The sequence below is a fragment of the Amphiura filiformis genome, chromosome 5, assembly GCF_039555335.1.
Source record: "Amphiura filiformis chromosome 5, Afil_fr2py, whole genome shotgun sequence".
NCBI lineage: Eukaryota > Metazoa > Echinodermata > Ophiuroidea > Amphilepidida > Amphiuridae > Amphiura > Amphiura filiformis.
Genome location: NC_092632.1, coordinates 68,362,849 through 68,378,778, shown reverse-complemented (window position 1 = coordinate 68,378,778; position 15,930 = coordinate 68,362,849). Strand labels below are relative to the sequence as shown.

Here is a 15,930-nt window from a genome sequence, read left to right as displayed (position 1 = left end):
TATTGTGGTTGGCCTATACCACTGTCATCATTGCATTTAAATTTCAGCTCAATTGAAGCATTTTGAAAACTTGACATTTGACCCCTTTATTGCCCCTTAATGACCTTAAATGAATTTTAAAATATATTAAACATGTTTAGAATGTCATAAGGATCGCTATGCTTAAATTTCAGCTCAATCGAGCATTTTGGAAAACTTGACCTTTGACCCCTTAATGACCTTAAATGAATCTTAAAATGTTTTTAAAATGTTTAGAATGTCATAAGGATCATTGCATATAAATTTCACCTCAATTGGAGCATTTCAAACACTTGACCTTTGACCCCTTTATGACCCCTTAATGACCTTAAAAGAATTTTAAAATATTTTTTAAATGTTTACAATGTCATAAGGATCATTACATTTAAATTTCAGCTCAATTGGATCATTTTGAAAATCTTGACCTTTGACCCCTTTATGACCCCCTTAAAAACCTTAAATAAATGTTTTAAATATTTTAAACATGTTTAGAATGTCATAAGGATCATTGCATTTAAATTTAAGCTCAATCGGAGCATTTTCGGTTAAAATGACCTTTTTTGACCCCTGTGACCCCAGGATGACCTCTGACGCTTGGAAATATTGTTATTATATTCTTTATGTTTTCCTCTTTCATATGACACCACTCATGGGGTCATACCTTCGTGGCATTTAGAGATATGTCCATTTCAGACCAAATGGTTACTCAGTAAGCTAGTAAGTAAGCTAGTAACATTCAAACATATAGGCTGATACCATTTCATGGTTCAGCAAAAATACCAAGCTCAATCTTATAATGTAAGATACACTTGAACTTCATTTACACCATTTCATTCTGTTTTATGCATGAAATGTTGAGCCAATACTTACAACTCTTTTCTTTTTTTGAGCCCTCCCCTGACGTTGATCCTGTTCTAACGGGGAGTGTGCCGGATGGATCTGAAGGGTTAACAACACCATCTTGAGAATCTTGCTTGGTTGCATCTGCTACTTCTTGAATTGCCTTTACCCATTCTTCCCTGAAAAGAGAGAAATAAAAAGAAAATATAGCACTTTAGTATCATCATGACAAATCAAGTTGATTTATAAAGTTTGTACAATGTTTCTCTATCAAAAATTAACATCTTTGTGTGCATTATTATACTATTGTCTTCTTTCATGAAGTCTTTATTCTGAGGTTAATGACTGCGCATCAGTTATCTTGAGGGTATTGTGAAATATCAAAACACTATGTTTTAGAACAGAGATATTCCGAGGTTAATATTTTCTGCACACACACCCCTACATTGGAGTTTGTTTTATAGTCCCCTTTCCAAACTTAGTTTGGCATGGGTGAAAAAAGATAAGTAGATTAGTAAATTACTTATAAATGTTCTACGTCACAAGGTGCGGTCATACTTTTTCCAATAGCATGCATTTGCGTCCGCATTATTTAAAAGTTATTACCTGTGATAGGGTTAAACACATTCGGTATATTCATAAGGTTATGATTCAAGGTTTAACATACAGCACAATACAAATAAAATATAAAGAATTAATGACTTTTAATATCTCCTTTACGAGGTCTAACATGTCTTATGAAAAGAAAACTATTTTTGAACAACACACCAATCCAACATACATATCTAGACCTGACAAATAAAATTAATACACTTACATTGGAATAAATTAATGCTTCAACACAAAAAATTCCCCAAGTTTTTGAGATATTTTCTCAAAATATCAAGAGCTATCTTAAGAACCACTGAACCAATGCTAGGCTTGTTTGCACTCATTTTAATGCCGTTTTCATGCTGATTCCAAATATGGTCATGAAAATGTATAATTCTAAAATTATTGAATTTTTAAACGAAATGTTAAACCTGTCATCTGCAGTCGACACATGCAGAGGATTAATACAACAAAACAGGAATATAACAGGCTACGCAAGAAAATTCCTGCATGATGACTTGACTTGTTATTGTCTTCTCTGCTCCTTGTTGAATTACCAATACTCATGAAAACCTGCAGTATAACAACACCCAAATAAATAACACAAATAGCATCCCTATCCTCGAGTCATCTAGTAAACAGGTCTCCTGGAAATGTCAAGGATTGGCTTTCTCTCTCTAATCTCAGATTCCTCTCAACTCGCTGGCTATAATAGACATTTGCATTTATACAACAACAAAATGAACTGTAAACAGTAAAAATACATTGACTGCATGTCACACTGTTTGTTCATTAATATTACTGTAATTTCCTACATTTCATCTTGAAAGGGGAGGGGGAGGGTACTTCGATGTTTTTTAGACAGGGGTATGAGGCTCCAGACTTAGCCATTTCCAAGGGCCCTTTGACCGTCAAAAACAGACCCACGTCTATGGATTTTCCAGCAACAAATAGGGATCCATGTCTAAGGATTTTTTGCAAGAGTGCAACCAATTGGAACGGCACATCCCGTTACGCCGTTTGCATGGGAGTACCCCCCGCCCTCCGGAATAAGTAGCTTAGAGCAAGATGCTTGAATTCTTCCACAAAACCAATCATAAATTGTCACTCATCTGATGTTTTTATACAAAATGGTTTCAAATTGGTTGATCGCTTAGGCAAAATAAAAAAAGTTGTTTGCTTGCCCTCGTCCGACCGATCGTCTCGGCAGTCCCGACCGTAGAACTTTTTTTTTCAAAAAAGGGTTTTTTTTGCAATTTTCCCAAAAATGGCATGTATTTTTCATCTGAAAAACTGATGATTTAAAAGAAACGTTGTAAAATACTATTTCCTGCATGTTTACGTGTTCGCTGTACCTGACTGTCGGGCTCCGCAATTTTGTATACCACCTCAGCGTCTAAGCTCTAATACAACTTGCTATCCACCTGCACATTTCGGACGGCGCTTCTAGGAATGAGTTTATTTACAGGCAAAATATAACCGTGCATATCGTGCAAGAATGGATACAATATAGCAGATTTTAAAATATGGTTAAAGTAGATAAAATTTGAAACAGTTGTACCAGATATTCATTTCTTGTTTATAAATATTTAAATTCATGATATTTGTTCGTATTGACAAGGAAGTAACATTGCACTATTTTTTTCAACATGTTTGTCGAGGCTACTTTTATTAAGAGCACAAATCGCTCGGTATAAAATATGATTTCACTTAAACATGGCGGACACAACACGAGTAGCGCTAGCTGTACAGGTGAAGCAAGGACCGAAAACGCTGATTAATATGATAGGTAGTTTTGAAAAGCAGAAAACACTAGGAGAATTGTACACTTCATTAAACGTAGAAGAGCTATAATTTTTCAAGGTGCAAGTGGCGAGCACAGATGCTGGACCATGGCGTGATGTTACAGCTACGGAAATTCAACGTTTGGTACCTGGAAAAAGACCATCTAAACACTAGGGAAAGAAAAAAAAAGAAGAAAAAAACTTTTCCCGACCGACCGACCCAATTTTTAAAATCCATTCGAGGGCAAGCAAACAATTTCTTTTTTTTGCCTTATTGCAGGTTTATGGTTTGATGATGTATTTTGCTGTATGTGAATATTATTATACAGATTTGTTTTTGTTAGAAACTTGTATGAGTTTGCGTAAAATGTGTACCAACCAAAAGGGCGGTTCTCGGGCTTTCATGGTTCGTAAACAAAAACAAAACATATTTGCAAAATTCTTATAGCAACGTAACCAAACTAGTGCATCCGAGTAGCAAAACATCATCCCGCTGTACCTCCGAATCCACCTCTCTAAATGCTCGCTTTGATCGAGTCGATTAACATAAACTCAGTATCGTCAACTATTATTTTTCTTTTCCAGTTTCTCCTTTTCTTTTCCAATTTCTCCTTTTCAAACTAGAAACATCACGGTTTTATGCCTCCACCATGGGCCGATTTAAATTCAGAAAGATTAAAATATCACACTGTATGAGTGGTAAACAAACATAACCTCAAATGACCTTTGACTTCCTCCGTATGTGACCTTGGATACCTGCACTTTCATTAAAATGTACGCTGTGACATCAATATTGGACTATTGGAACAAATGAGGTGTCATAATGCGCAGAAATAAATTTTGCTTCGACAGCATACTCCAAATTTGGCATACAATCAACCATTTATAAATAATGATCATAATTTAAAGGGGGTAATTACTTTTTGGTAGATGTTAACATACATTCAAAAGACAAGACACACCCCTACACACAGACACACCCCCACCCCGAACATACCCCCACACAAGCATCCCCATACACATCGTACATCTTATTTTGCACTTCACTCGTGTTTGCATCCTATCCATCTGGTAAACATTTCCTAGGCTGTTGTAAATATAGTGCAATAGTTGGGATGCCTCAGACAAGTGAAGTCAACAGCGCTTAATGTAGATAGGCAAACGCATCAAAACAACACATCAGTCAAATGAAGACACTGTTCAACCATCATGTCACAAATATAGATCTATATTATATACATAGACACAATGTAGATGGATGAATGGACAACTCACCCACGTGAGTTTTAATGACACATACTTTGCTGAAAATATTCAATAGCAAATGCACTTTGAAGCTAGTTTATTTATTTATATAAATTTATTGTCATTTTCTTTCATATACATAAGCATTGGGGAAAATGTGTGATTTTTGAGAGCAAAATGTGCATGCTTTTTTTTGAAAATTCGCACAACATGTGTAATTTTTCTCACCAAAAAGTTTGAATTTGCAATATTCAAAAATATTTCACTTTTTTTTCTCTGTTTTCATTCAATTTTTGGTGACAGTCTATTTTCTATACTTTTTTAACATTAATTGTGTTGCAGATTATTATGGATTTTTTTAAAAGTTTTAGTGACAACTTCAGGTTTTTGGAAAAGGAGTACTTAAAATTGTTATTTAGGGAAATCTTAAAATTTATGGTCGGACCTATAATGCGCATTCTCCTACTGCTTACATATTTTATTTACATTAGCTAGATATGTTTATCTATTCAAATAGATAAACAGCGAGTTCAAGCCCCGGCGCGGCCCAAGGACTCATGTGCACTTGGTTTTTCCCGATTCCATGCTCGCTCTCGCAGGTTTTCTCCGGGATCTCCGGTTTCCTCCTGCTTTCAAAAAATCGGTGATTAGTTGTTTGGTTATCAAAAACTTCCTTCACCCAATGGAATTTGGGGAGCTGCACAGATAAGGCAAAAAAAAAAAGGTTTGTCTCAAAGCTTGTGCGCGCGTTTGTAAACTACCACGATTTGATAAAAAAAAAAAACAGAAATTTTTTTAAAAAAAAAAAAAAATTTTTTGTTTTTCGAGAAAAATCGGCAAAAATCAGACTTTTTTCTCAAAATACCATGAAAAAAGTCGGGAATAAAAAAAAAATCGCATTTCGCATTTGTTTTTAAATTTCTCGTGAGCTTTGAGACAAACCTTTTTTTTTTTTTTGGCCTAATTGGTGGATGTTACAATCTAAGTGCGGATAGGTCTGCCCCTGAGGTTCGGCTGCAACTGGCCTAGATGATGCGATCTGATTGTGATGATTCACCATGGCAGCGAAATTACAGCACTTTGAATCCTTCAAGATCTAGCTGGAAAAAGGCGCTATATAAATCCGAAATTTATTTTATTTTAATAGAGATAAACCCCCTTCCTTCAAATTGAACTTCAAAGTATAATTACATTAATCGGTGCAATATGTGTTTAACTGCTGTTTTTAACCATCATATAGATTTGTTACATAAAAATGCACCTGATGTCGACCCGATTACGTGATCACTAACTGTTATAAGTTATAACATGTTCCACGTCAGAACTATCTCATTAAATTGTTGAATAATCAAAACACCGACTTATATTTAACTACTGAAACCATTTGTTAAATGATCCTCTTTATTCTTACATATATATTGTTTTGACAAAACAGAATTGATATGATGCAGCAATATATTTTCACTGAATTAAACAGAGCATCCCCTGAGGTAATGTCACATCACTTTCATCCACTGTTCAGTATGCTTACTGCTGCTCTGCATGCTAGCCATAAGCTTCAACATACGAAGTCTCAGTTTTGAGATATTTTCTCAAAATATCAAGAGCTATCTTAAGAACCACTGCACCAATGCTAGGCTTGTTTGTACTTATTTTGATGCATTTTTTATGCTGATTCCAAATATGGTCATGAAAATTTACATTTCTGAAATTATTCAAAATTTTTTTTTTAAACTTGTCGTCTGCAGTTGACACCGTCACCCGCGTATGGAAATAATTTAACTCTGGTATTTATGCAGTGATTTGGTTGAAAGTTGTTTGTTTAAGATTTTGATTATTTCCTACATCATTCGGCATCATCCATGTTTTCAAGTAGCTTGCAAAAATGACATAAAAATGCACAATTCATACTAAAAATAACTTTGTTTATAGAGCACAACCTCTTGTTATGGGATTGACATAAATATCGGCTTCATGATAACACATAAAGCCCATACTTACCCACTGAAGTGCATCTGAGCTCATCTAAACAACAAATCATTTGATCCAATCATAGCTAGGAGAGACAGAGGAGCTCCTTGACATAGATACACTACACAATAGCTGCCTTTATAACATCGCTACATACATTTCAAGATTTGCTAGTTGTATTGACAAATGGCAGCTATTTGGTATTCAGATACAGAAAAATCTTATCTTCCAATTCCAAATAAATATGCGTGCATGCAAGTGTAACAATTGCCCTCACTTGTTCCGTCATCAATCCTATTTAGGTCTCTTCACAACTTTTGCTTAGCAGGTACGTATGGCCTGATGTTGTTTTTTTTTGCATTGTGAGTCCTGCAACTCACTAGGATCCACAACATGCTCATCTATCAGGGCACAGTTCTTTAACCCCAATACATTTGTACATTCATTGAATGACCTTAGAACATTTGGGTACAAAAACTCATACTCTGCAACTTGAGGTCAAATTCTGCACTATGAGTGTTTAATTGAGGTTATTGAACTATGGCATTGGGATGAGGCCATTGTGGTCCATAGTGACTGTTCTGTATCTCACCTCTTGTGAAGAACACATACCGTACTAAAGTTGGCATCAAATTTGGCACATCTTGTTTAAATTGGTCAATATCTTTTACATTTTGAGCCCCTTGTTTGATCTAGTTATTAATTTTGTGACCAACTTTAATTTCAGATTGATGTATTTTCATTTCTCCTGTTCCTTGCTTTAATTTAACACAAATGCATACCCCCCTCCCAGCACACACACACACACACCGACACTAAGGCAGGGATTTTCGGTCGAGTTTTCGGGTACACGTCCAAGATTTCACCACCTGGGTATAAAGAGAGCCAGCATCGAGTTACTTATTTAAGGTTATTTTTTTATTAAAGGTTTAAATTTATTTTTTCGGGTTTGGAGTATCCCTGGACCTAAAGCTGAATGCCTGATTACCCACCCGAAAAATGTGTTGGGTACCCGGGTACAAAATTACTCGAAAATCCCTACCTTAAAAGACACTCTTTACTTTTTTTTTCACCATCATCACAATTTTGCATTTTCTACAACAAAATCACAATATTTTAAAAGCTGTTATGCTGACTATCAAAACACTATTTCAAAACTAACCCTTTAACATTTCACTCTTTCTGTCAATTCACTTTGCCGCATTTCTTTTAACAGTAACAACGCAAGCAAAACAAATAGACAATATAATTTCATCACTGTGCAAGTAAAGACCTGAACCTAAAAAACAGGTGAATTACAACACTTGTTTACAGTTTCACAACCCAATTGTGTGTTATTGCAAAGTTTCACGCATTGGCACCTCAATCTCATCACACGGCCTGACGGGCCTGCTACTACTCTCCACGGCCAATCAGTACGACCAACCGGCAAACCCTTTAGCGATATGATCAAAACAACATGCTTTGAGAGCATCACCCACAGTTGATGGCTGATGAGAGCTTCCCTGGTTTTAAAACCATCTCTATGCTAAAGATGATACATTGATACTGAAAATTATTACATTTTTTTTTGCCACATGCTGTTTGAGGGGATAGTATTATAACTATTACAATTATCAGCAGAGTATTTTGGAGGTATTCTTCATAGTCAAATGTTTCAACAAGTTTCAAGGTTGTCGGAATCCAAAGTCAACCGGTAGGGTCTGTGTTTTCAAGATTATATTGTGCAGAGCCACCTTTGGGTCCAAGCCACTACTTAATTAAAAGTTTTAATAATCTGTTATTGCTTCAGGGGAGAGAGACATTGGCTTATAAAATCATAAATATGAAGTTTGAACATTTTCTGATGTCTATATTACTATTAGGGATACAAGGGGTCTGAAAATCAAGCAAATGAAATTTTGAGAAAACAAAATGTGATACACTGTTTCTGAGACCAGATTCTGCTTCTCTCTCTGGGTGAAAGTCACCCTAGTTAACAATTTTCAGCTTATATCTTTTTTCTGAAATCAAAATATATGAGTATCCCTAAACGTAACTCTCGAGAGTAAAAAAGGAGGGGCATCTGGTATCAAATTTTGACAAGCCATATCTCCAAAACCGCTTGGAGTTGAGCATTAATTTTGTCCATGTGTTCGTTATACCCATAGAGGTGCATAGAGGTATGTTAGAAATAATTTTCAACAAAATCCGAGAGAGTGAGCAGCCAACTCATTTGTTGATTTGGCATGGAATAACCCATACATACGCTGGCGAAGTTATGCAATTAATCGGATTAATTACCATAGCAATAGGTGAAAACAATTTTGAACATATCGCGCTGCACTACAAGCAGGTTACACTCATCAACTGTGTATGTCTGCAATCATAGATTGAATACAATACTGGTCTTTTCAAAGATACTAATCTAACAGGTGCAAGTAATCAGCATGATATGGTTCAATGAAGAGGTACCGCGTGAACGTATCAGTGCAGCGCGGTATATTCAAAAATTGTTTTCACCTATTTCTATATACGTTACTTCGCCAGCGTATAGAGCCAGAAAAATGATGTGACACGACCTGGTCCGTGGAGGCCAAAATATGCAGTAAAAACAATAAAATACAAAGAATAAATAAGAAAATAGACATCACAAAACTTCATAACCAAATACGCTAGACCTTTGGTGTTTTCAGTATATGATTGTTTGTAAGGTAATAATTATAGCAAGTCAATTTTCCAAAATGCCTCCTTTGGCCTCCATGGACCAAATTGTGTCAAATATAATTCCCCCATTCGGGTGAGACAATCAAATTTATGGGCAGAGAAGAAATTGAAAAATCAAACTGAAACTATCTAGACTTGTATTGGTTGAAAGATGAACTCTGAATTGCCCAAATGAGAACATTTTGGCATGGTGAAATTTCAGAATTTCGTTACATAGTTTGATCAGCTTTAAGGGTAGACGAGGTATTGTTGGTCGAAGCAACCTAAAAATCGATTTTCATTTATCTAGATCAATATATTATTGAAAATTAACACCTTGATGTTTTGCAAAAGTTCATTCTACAAATCGTATACTTTGCAAACTTGCTTAATTTATTATTGTTAATGAGTTATGTACGCGTTTTACAAAAGTGTTGTTGTTTCAGCCCTCTTTACAACATAACTCAAGAACCGCAGCACCTATAAAAGTATGTCTGTGATATTTTAATTCTTCTACACGCTCGCTATGAATTGAGCAATGCAGTTTTTGCCAAAGCTCACTACCATTCGTAAGATGCTGTGAACTACCAAATCACAACAGTTTAAAATAATTAATAACCTTAATCAGCGGGAATTGTTAGCCCAGGGGGGCCACTGGTCATTGACCAGGGGGTATCATGCGTGGCCAAAGATTCAAATAAAAACGGTCTTTTTTCATGATCAGGCACTGTACTTACGTATCGTGAATCGGGTATCTAAAACAAGGAAATTTAAGAAAAAGGGTATACTTTGTACAAGAAGTCCCAGTGTTTTGGGTCCTTTGAGACAAGTGTTGTCTAGAACAAAGGTTAAACGTTATGTACTTTTGAATTTGTGTTTTCCCAGTTATCATGAAGGGTTTTAGAATCAAAATATCACCGATTTACTTGCTTCTAATGGGGGCAAAAATACTGTCAATACTTATTTAGGGTATAAAATTGCACTTGTCATACTTGTTTAGAGGTGCATTTTCAGACCTCGTAAATACTTGTTTAGGGTGCTATTTGAGACTTCGTGGCCACGCATGATACCCCCTTGTCAATGACCAGTGGCCCCCCTGGGATTGTTAGGCTTTTACCACTATGCATAAAAGTAGACCCACATTATTATTGGTGATATAGTTGACCTGTCAAGTTCTCATCTTGCGCGTTAAACAAAGCAGACGAAAGTATAGGACTTAAATTAATAATTTGTGATGCTTCTTGCAAGATGCCACAAGATAATTCTTAAAAAATAAAATACATTGATATTATTATTAATCCGCGATGTCAAATGGCCTGTCTATTACGAGCTTTCCGACATCAATACTATTACTATTGTACCATCTATAATCTTTGATCAAATTGTAATATATATTTCCTCTTGCAATCAGTAAAGTAGCAATTCTATAATCGTAACAACACTCAGGGCCAAAGTATACATCAGACATGTGTTTTCCTCAGGAGGAAAAAAAAGGGGAAAATCAATTGATATCCTTGGATGAGATTGTCTCTTACATCTGATGAAGTACTTGTTTGTCTCAATGGGCAGGAAAGATAAAAACAAAACAGATATTCTCTTGACAGTTGGTGTACTATGAATAGCCCACAAACTACTAAGTGCTTTGCTCCTGATTGTGATGCAAGACTAGATATCTAGTACATCACCAGAGGCACACATAGTGCTATTACTAGTATATACACACATCAAATATGTATATCAAATTTGAGAGGGAGAGCCCCTATTTCCATACAGGGGGCAAGTATCATGTCCGACACTGCGAAACCAAAATAGATGTCTCTGTCAAAACAAATTTTATGCAATTAAACAAAAAATTCTTAGAGCGTGTTTATACCGAGCACCTCGCATTACCGCACTACTTCCCTGCATTTTTAATTCTCTTACCATCAACCAGGTTGTTTCCGCTGTGCTGCAATTGCAGGGTAATGACGCAATACATTGTACCTACATATTTAGTGGGGTGATCAGAAGTCCAGAAAATGGCTGTATAAATGCTATTCTTGGCTGTACACACAGTTAAGTAGGTCAATCAAATTCAATCCACCCAGCAATAGCAGCAACAGAAATGTTTTCCAGGGGGGCGGGGGACACTGAAGGGGGCAAAGTGAATTTCATGAGGGGTCAAAAATGATTACATTTTTGCAAACTTGCAGCAGCAGAATTTTCTAATGTTTACATTTTTCTTCCTTTTTTTAATGGGGGATCTGACTGGTGAAATTTGCCAGGCCAGCAGAAACACCATGGCTACTGGTCACCAACCTAGCACTAACGAGGGGTCTTGGGTTCAAATCCCATCAAAAACAAACAAAATCTTCTTTGTTCATTTTCTCAATTTATTTCTTCTTTCTTTCCTCCCCATTTGCCAAAAAGCAAAGCGTTAAGACAGAATGCCACGTTTTATGCATGAGGAAAATTCACACTTCATAGACACATAGTGCTCAACTACGTTGACAGGAATCCAACCCTATCATGTACCACAGTATCAAGTGTACATGTTATATATCAACCACTCCTCATCTGGCTGAAAAGATACAAAATTAATATCTTCTCCTCTCGCCATCAAATAAAACTGTATCATGACTTGATGCAATGGTAATGCTGTTAAATCAAGATGTTTGTATCCCTATTGACATATCGCACTTGCCATGTTTACGCACTCCGCATCGCTGAATGAATCCATTATGTCATTTCCAATCAATGCATCATCTTCCAGAGAAATGAAACATCAAAAGTAAATCCACTTGCCCTGAAAGCTTGGTCTAAGGTGACAAAGTTAAACCTGTGTTACATGAACGTAGTGCCATCAAATCATCAAATCTGCATGAATCCCATTTTCACCAGTTTGAGGTAGCATCTAAGCTAATACCGTATTCGTCCGAGTATAGTCCCATGCTGGAGTATAATCCCACCCCCATTTTTCAAAAAATTTCAGAAATTGTAAATTTTTCGGTTTGAGTGTCCCTGGACCTAGACCTAGATGCTAGGATCATTCATGGTTGACCTAAAAAAAAAAAAAAAAAAAAAAAATTCAAGATATTTTGTATTTTTTAATATGAAAATTGATAATTTGTATTCATGTCATACTCTATTAATGATTTCAAAATGCATTGAATTTGAATGCATTTTGAAATCATTAATAGAGTATGACATGAAAACAAAGTATCAATTTTCATATTAAAAATAATACAAAATATCTTGAAAATTTTTTTTTATATTTTTTTTTTTAGGTCAACCATGAATGATCCTAGCATCTAGGTCTAGGTCCAGGGACACTCTGAAAAAAAAAAAAAAAATTTTTTTTTTTTTTTTTGAAATTGAGTATAATCCCACCCCCAATTGTGAAAAAATTTCACATAAAAAACGGGTGGGACTATACTCGGACCAATACGGTAATTGAACTTTTTTAAACAAATCTCTTCATTCCATTTCTTCTTGATTTTTGACACAGTTTTGCCATCTTGATTCAATATAATTTCTGAGCTTGACACTGCAGTACGGAACTAAACACATTGTTGGATATACATGTAGTATACGTCAAAACAACCCTGATAAAAATCTGAAATCATCTTAGAAATACAGAATTAGTTAAGAGCTTATTTTAAATATCTTCACCACTTTTAAGTTCTGTTTGTTGTTGTTTTAACAATCAAATTGTATTATTCCCTATTCCAGAAAAAAATTTTGAATAAAAAAAATATTATCCTCTTTTGCCACATGAAACAGCTAAATCCTAATCCTTTAGTTAGTCCTAACTAACGATAAAAGTCAAATTTTAATATTTAGCCAATTCTTGGAAATAAGGGCGTTTTTCGTATGCTGTGACAATCAAGCCCAAAGACTTGTGATCAGTGTTCGAATTAAGTTAAAATAAATGGTTGTCCCACGGACAACCAGATTACAATATCTGGTTGTCCGTCTAAAGTTTTTGGTTGTCCGTAGGCCTACAAACATGACAAAGGTGACTTTTGGTTACAGATTTATGGTTGTCCGGCGGACAACCGAATCAGAATTTTTGGTTGTCCAGCGACTTTTTTAGTTGTCCCGGGCGAACGGACAACCAAAATTTCGAACGCTGCTTGTGATATAATGCAAGACTAATTTCAGTTTATGCATTCTAATTTTTGGAAAAGACATGTTTCTTTCTTATAACCAACCATTTATTAAAGTAACACAAAAAAGGAAAAATTAGAAAAAATTTCAGCATATACTTAAGATTTTGAATGCTTAGACTTGTTCTAAGTCTGTGATTTTTGTGACTCGATTGTTAGAAAACATGCCGAAAATGCATGTTTTTGGCACTTTTTTCAAGATATTAGTAAACAAAAAGAACTTTTTCTTTTATCTCCAGTTAGGACTAAATAAATGATTAGAATTGAGGTATGTTTCATTTGGCAGAACTTGATAACAATTTTTAATCCCAAAAAATTAGTGCTGTATTTTTCTGGAATGGGGAGTAATCACTGATGATCCTTGTGATTGCACATAGATAGTCATCACATTCAATGAATAAGGGAAAATGTGTAAACACACTGTTTACCAAATGTTGGTTGTGATCTCAGCGATAGTTGAAAAAAGTTGAAAAACTGATCTCTGAGCATTATCTCACACATGTACATGCTTTGAAGAGAATCCATCCACTACCTTATAAATTAACTTGATTAAAATAGCAACAACCACATTAATAATAATCAGCGTTACTGTGTAAACAAAATGAAATGGCTAGCCATCTGCTACATCCAAGCAACAACAATGCATACAATGACCTACAAACAAACATCACATGCCAACACTGTAACTCTTTTATTTTTATTTTTTACACAGTCGCTGCCGTGCTTGTGCAAAAAATAATCCATATATCTGGATCAGGGGCTCACTGGAGCTACACATGCCAGGCGTGTATGCAATAAACAATGCTTGCCGATCCATACAACGATTGTTAGCGGCAAGTTTGTTGTGGACAGAAACACATTGATGTTGCATTGAACCAGTGCATTCTTCAGGGTGTTTTTTTTTAATTTCTGGGGCAACAACCTTAATTTGTATGCACATCAAAACAGAAAGTAACATTCTATGGATCTTTCCGAAGAATTTTGAACAAATAACCCTGAAATTACACATGACCTGAGTGATCAATAAAATTTGGTTTCCTTAAAGCCATAATGTACGGTTTCCTTCAAATTTTAAATTTGATATTCTATATACTCAAAATGCTCAAATAATACTACTGTCTGTTCAATTAGCTTAGATTCTTGTATTTTTAAGATATTTGAAAAAATAATAAATTATGGTCAAAGTAATCAAAGAAAAGTGTTAGCACAGCCTTAGACCCAACGTGATTTATACTTTTCAAATTCCAAAGTTCAATTTGAAACCCCATTTCTTTTCAATTTTGGTCTTTTCCCGCGATATTTTTATAACAAGCCGTAGAATGTCGGGTACCATAAACTTTTTTGAATCAATCCATTTAGCGCAATGGGGACGATAGTCATAATAATTAGATGCGCTGAGATAGTATTTATCGACCATCCGCATCAGAAAGTATTGTCCAGCAAAATAGCTATAGGCCTATTTTCGTGTTGAAACAGTACGTTATTATAAACAGTACGTTATTATAAAAATGTGAAGATGAACTAAGGTTTTCAGAATAGGCCCAGCTTATATAAATACATTCCTTACGTATTTATTTATTTATCTATTTATTTATTTATTTATTTATTTATTTATTTATTTATTTATTTATTTATTTATTTATTTATTTATTTATTTATTTATTTATTTATTTATTTATTTATTTATTTATTTCAGATTTCGTTTTGTTTGTTGAATACAAACTATGAGAAGAAGATTTGGAAACAAAAGAACTTTTTTTAAAGAAAATATTATTTAAAACAATGACTTAGGTTACAGAAAACCATTCTTGTAAAGTCACTGTATCTGAAAATGTCAAGCGAACGCTGATATCCTTGGGAAAGAATGGTGGTATTAAACAAAACTCAATTACATTGTATCGATGAAAACAGTTGAAATAAGAACGAAATCCATAATTTTAATGCCATTGTTTAGAAAAAATAAAAATAATGCTCGGAATAATGTTATGCATAAAATGTAATCGCGCACACCTCACGGAGCTTCACCTAATTTTGTGCAACAAAAACCGGTGGACCATCATATCACTTATAGACCCTATCCAATAACCGGAACGATATAACAATTGAAATGGCAGGACAGATTCGTGGACAGATTATTTTGCTAAATTCGATAGGGTCTATGCCCCAAGTTGAGAATGGACCGTCCCACTCGATTTGTGAAAAGGTCGCGAACCCTTTTGGTGGACCCAAGTAACTGCCTAAAATGAGGTAAAATTGAAAAGAAATGGGGTTTTAAATTGAACTTTGGAATTTGAAAAGTGTAAATCACGTTGGGTCTAAGGCTGTGCTAACACTTTCCTTTGATGAATTTGACCAAAAATTTTTATTTTTTCAAAGATCTTAAAAATACAAGAATCTAAGCTAATTGAACAGACAGTAGTGGTAACTGTTGGGAAGGGTTTTTGGTAAAGTGAAGGAAACCCCACTTTATATTTATGTGTCCCATCATTTAATTCATACGAAAATATTAGTCAAACGCATACATTATGTTGATAATGCTTCCGTCAATTGCAAGCCCGGCTACCAGGGACCCGGGCACTGTAGACACAATACCCGGGACTGTCACCCTGAAATTACCAGAAAGTACGTCCCTGGTACCCGGGACTGTA

At 35.0% G+C, this 15,930-nt stretch overlaps 1 protein-coding gene across 1 annotated transcript in view; it reads right to left on the bottom strand.

Moving 5' to 3' along the window:
- The window catches only part of LOC140153606 (RAC-gamma serine/threonine-protein kinase-like), an 83,965-nt gene that overhangs the window by 32,020 nt on the left and 36,015 nt on the right, over positions 1–15,930 (bottom strand). The window contains 2 exon segments of the mRNA XM_072176392.1: positions 889–896; positions 898–1,037. Of these exon segments, the coding sequence (XP_072032493.1) occupies positions 889–896; positions 898–1,037 (148 nt within the window).